General features: G+C 49.3%; 1 protein-coding gene across 1 annotated transcript in view; it reads right to left on the reverse strand.

Annotated features, from left to right (window-relative positions):
* uncx (UNC homeobox) overlaps window positions 1-3,910 on the reverse strand; it is a 4,078-nt gene extending 168 nt beyond the window's left edge. Inside the window, exons 1-3 of the mRNA XM_017707461.2 lie at window positions 3,465-3,910; window positions 2,680-2,855; window positions 1-1,503 (exon numbers count right to left, since the gene is read on the reverse strand). The exon at window positions 1-1,503 is cut by the window's left edge and continues 168 nt beyond it. Of these exons, the coding sequence (XP_017562950.2) occupies window positions 532-1,503; window positions 2,680-2,855; window positions 3,465-3,726 (1,410 nt within the window). The 5' untranslated portion in view covers window positions 3,727-3,910 and the 3' untranslated portion in view covers window positions 1-531. The remainder of the gene's footprint in view (window positions 1,504-2,679; window positions 2,856-3,464) is intronic.
* Between the last annotated feature and the right edge of the window lie 610 nt (window positions 3,911-4,520).

Below are 4,520 nucleotides of genomic sequence, written 5' to 3' on the forward strand. Positions count from 1 at the left end.
TTTTTCAATAGACATTTAGCCCACCACACACATACACAGAGTGTTCACACAGATATTTCCCCTACTCAGAAAACAAAAAGAAGGAAAAATAGGAAAACACAGGCCTGTTGGGGTGCCGTGGAAATGTGTCCCCTGAAAACAAACAGACAAAAAAAAAATTATAATAATAGTAATAAACACACTGATATGTCTCGTATAAATAGAGTGGACACTATAAATGTGTCCACTAAAAAAAAAAGGAAAAGAAAAAAACAGAAAGGATAAGAAAATTAGACGCAGGCCTTTTGATATGTCATATAAAAATATGTTTAAGGGGCCAACTAAAGAAAACGAAAGAACTCAGGCAGGCCTTCTGATATGTCAGATATAAATTATGATGTGTCCAAAAAAAAAGACGCACTGATATGTCTTCGTGTTTTTCCTCTTCGGTTAAGCTTTGAAAGAGTGAAAGAGTGAAAGAGTGTCGGCCAGTATCGCCACTTTCTTTCATTTCTCTATGATTTCTACTCGTTTGTTTGTTTGTTTTTTTTTTTATCCCATATCGACCTCGACCGAGTCTTTGTCTTGGTCCGTGCTGCTGGCCGCCGTCTGCGCGCTGTGGTAGTCGAGCAGGGCAGCTGGTTCCCTCCTCTCAGGCTGCTGTGGAGACGCGGGGCTGCTCAGCTCGGCCTCTTTCTCCTGCGCGCTCGGCTCGCCGCACAGCCCCGGTGAGTGGCCGTTCACCGCGCGCGCCGGACTGCACTGAGGCGAGCGCGCTGTTCTGCACGCCTCCGCGCTCTGGCTCTTCGGGCTCGCGCTGCCGGACTCTCTGTTGCTCCTGTGATGATGTCCGGCTGCGTCAGCGCAGTCGGCGGCTGCAGCTTTCTCGGCCTCCGCCGCCGCCGGGCTTTTGAGCGCAGTCTGTGGGACGATGAAGCCGAGCGGCTGGGTGATGGGGTAGAGCAGAAAGTGGCCCTTGCCTATCAGAGGCCGCGTGGGGGACACCGGGAAGTCCACGCTGGGCTTCCGCCTGGGCCTCGAGTCCGCCAGCAGGCTCTCCACGCTGAACGGGTTGAGTTTCTGCAGAGGCGACGGCTTGGTGCCGTGACCCAGGCTGGCCTGGCGGCCGCCGTCGGCCGAGTCCAGCTCGGCTGCACCCGCTTCTCTTTGGTCCTGCAGTTTGGGCGCCGCGGGCTCGCAGGCCGACCGCGCATGGCTGCGGCTCGATTCGCAGGGCAGCGCGTTCAGCTCGCCGTCCGTGATCTGCGACACGCCGCTGTCGCTGTCCGAGCCGGGCGTGTGGAAGAGGTCAGCCGGCACCAGCTTCCCCTGCGCGCGGAGAAGCCGCCGTTCTTGCTTGCGCTTCTTCTTCTCCAGCCTCTCGCGCTCGCGCCGCGCGATCTCCTCCGCGTCCATGGGCTCCCCGCTGCACGTGGTCGGGTGTGAGTTGTGCGCCGGCCGCCCCGGGCCTTTCTTCGTGTTCTCTTTCTTGCGCCATTTGGCCCTGCGGTTCTGGAACCAAACCTGCAGGAGAGCAGCACACGAGCCTTAGTGGTCAGGCTTTAAAAGCACAAATATTGCTCTATATACGCCAGATTATACTTTATATATCTCAATTAAAATGCTGAGGTTGCTTGGAATTATTAGTCTAAAGTTAGCAGCTAAAAAAAAAAAAAACAATAAATAATAATAATAAAATAATGCATAAAAATAGCAAAAATTAAATACATTTGAGGCTGATTTTTTAAACGATTACAAGCAAAAATAATTATAATCAGAAGGCAAATAAATCGATAAATCACAATATAAATTTACAACTTGCAATGCGCCCTTAAAATATAAAAATAAACACTATAATAACACACACACATTCTGAAAGTTTTTACGGAGCCAGTTTTTTACGTGTTGGGCTTTTAACTCAAAGTTTCACCTGTAGTGCATCAATCATTTGCAAAAAAATGTAAACAAATCCATCTCACATACCTTATATATTCACTAATGAGGAGACTGAGCAGCATTGGCTAAACGATTGTGTCTTTTTATCGTTATTGTCTTGTTTCTAGCGTTAAAGCTGTCTTACTTCACCAACATCAGGCAAAACCTTAACAGGCCTGACAGAACACAACAAAACACGAGCACGCGTCGCTGTATGTGACAGCAGATCTGCTCAAACTCTCGCAGCAATAAACGGGTGAAACATTTTGCAATAAGACGAGGCTGAAAGTTAACGCAGGCCCAACGTTGTGGTCACCACCACAACCATAAACAGACAACAAAGAGGTAATAAAACAGAGCAGCTGAAGAATGACAGATTCCTAAACACTGCAGTCTAAACCTATGTTTTGGTCTCTGAGCGCCAAATGGACAATAACGAGTTTAAGACTGTGACTTGGATCTATTCAGTCCATTAAGTTGTCGCTGTTGTTGCCAGTCTGTGTAGTGATAGCTTAGACAGGCTTTGGCGTTGTTTGTCTGTTGCCCAGTTGGGCCTAGTAAATGACAGACATACAGCAGGATGGGCTCACTTGTTAAACCCTATGTAGATTTTCCTACACGGTTCAGCCTTGACTGCAGTTTCACTTTCCGAGCATGGGAGCATCGGTTGGCGGAAAACAGGGGCGATGTTGACGCGCACACAGCACAGTGATTGAACGAACTGTAACGACACTGTTTCGCGTGAAAGTGAACAGAAACATTTACCTGCACTCTGGATTCTATCAAGTCCAGCCTCAGAGCCAGAGCCTCCCTCATGAACACATCTGGGTAGTGACTCTCATTAAAAGCCTTCTCTAATTCCTCCAACTGCCAGCCAGTGAAATTTGTGCGAGTTCTTCTTCTCTTACAGCCTGGACTGTCCTTCTCTGGATCTCCAGAGTCTGGGGAGAGCACAGGACAGGTCAGAAGGGCACAGAGCACAGGCACAGGCCTATAGGACAGTGGACGCCTCGCTGAAGTGAATCTGGTTCCATATGTTTCTGACAGAGGTAATAACAGCCTACCTTCAATAGTAACCAGCAACAATAATAATAACAATAAAAGTATCACCATAATAATAATAATAATAATAATAATAATAATAATAATAATAATAATAATAATATTAGGCTTCTGTGTAAAAATAAAATTGATAAAAAATGGCTATCTAAATTATAATTAATTATTAGCCATTTTAAGCCGTAATAATATTACTTTAAGTCTTATTAAGCCATCATTTTAAGCATTTAGCCCATTTTTGCTGCATTTAACTCATTCTAACAAATGATTTGCACATGAAAATATCTCTCCACAGTGTCTCCATCCCAGAAACGACCATGTTTGCCTCCTCTTTTATCGCAGTGAAGAAATTCGAGAGAAGGAAGCGCTTCTTTGTTTCCTCCAGGCTAAAACGTGTCGCTTCGAACCGCCTTTGTGAAGAGCTCAGAAAAGACAAGCAGAGGAAAGACGGAGAGAAAGAAAAGCTCCAGCCGCCAGTAGCAGAGCCCTACCTGTCAGCTTGTACTGCTGGCTGTCTCCATTCATCCCGCAGCCAGTGGACAGCAGCGGGTTGGAGTTGACCACGGACGCCGTGCACGAGCCGTTGAGTAATCCGTCTATGGAGAAAGGGACGGCGGCGGCCGCCGACTGCAGCTGATGGCCGGCCAGCTCGTAGACGGGATGGTGGCTCAGGTGGTAGGGGAAGCTCACCATCCCGCCGAGGGAGCCTCCGAACTGCGCGTGAGGTGGGTCCAGTATCCTGCTGTCCATCATCTCCCGGCCAAAGAGGAAACGACGTGTGGAGGCTGGTGATGGGAATTTAAAAAGCACGCGGCGAGCGTGGCCGGCGAGGAGGGGACATGGTGTGGGGAGAGGGGTGGTGGTGGTGGTGGTGGTGGTGGTTGTGTTAGTGTTTGGTGTTGGTGGTTGGGTGGTGGGGTTGTTGTTGGTGGTGGTGGTGGTGATGATGGTGATGGTGGTGAGGGGGGGGTGTGGGCTGGGGATGAGGTCTACTTTATCAGTGCAAGCCTTCCAATAATTAGCTCGGGCTCCGGGAATTGGGGACCAATGAGAGGCGCTAATCGGCGGTGACGTCACAGGCGCGGCGTGGAAAAGCGCTTTCCGTATCGATTGCTAATTAAAGCTGACACCCACCTCAATAAACAATATCAGAGCTGTCACAACAAGACGGGAGGGGGTGTGGAGGAGGGGGTATATGTGTGTGTGTTGTGGGGGGGGGGGGGGGCGGGGGATGGGGGTGGGGGTTGATAAGAACTACATCAGGACCACACGGGGGGTCTTTAGGAGGAGAGCGATCAGGTTTGATGCCCCGTTTAAAAACGCTAAAGAGAGGCTGAAATCTCCCAGCTACGGGCTGCGATTCATCAGCGCTCGCGTTCATAAGGACTCTCTCCTCTCTCTCCTCTCTCCCTCTCTCTCCTCTCCCTCTCTCTCTCTCTCTCTCTCTCTCTCCCTCTTTCTCGCCGTGACAAAGACGTGCGCGCATAAACACACGCGCGACAAACGCGATAAACGTCGCCGTAAGAGCGACGCAGAGAGATAAGAAG

This window comes from Pygocentrus nattereri, chromosome 27 (assembly GCF_015220715.1).
Source record: "Pygocentrus nattereri isolate fPygNat1 chromosome 27, fPygNat1.pri, whole genome shotgun sequence".
Classification (NCBI taxonomy): domain Eukaryota; kingdom Metazoa; phylum Chordata; class Actinopteri; order Characiformes; family Serrasalmidae; genus Pygocentrus; species Pygocentrus nattereri.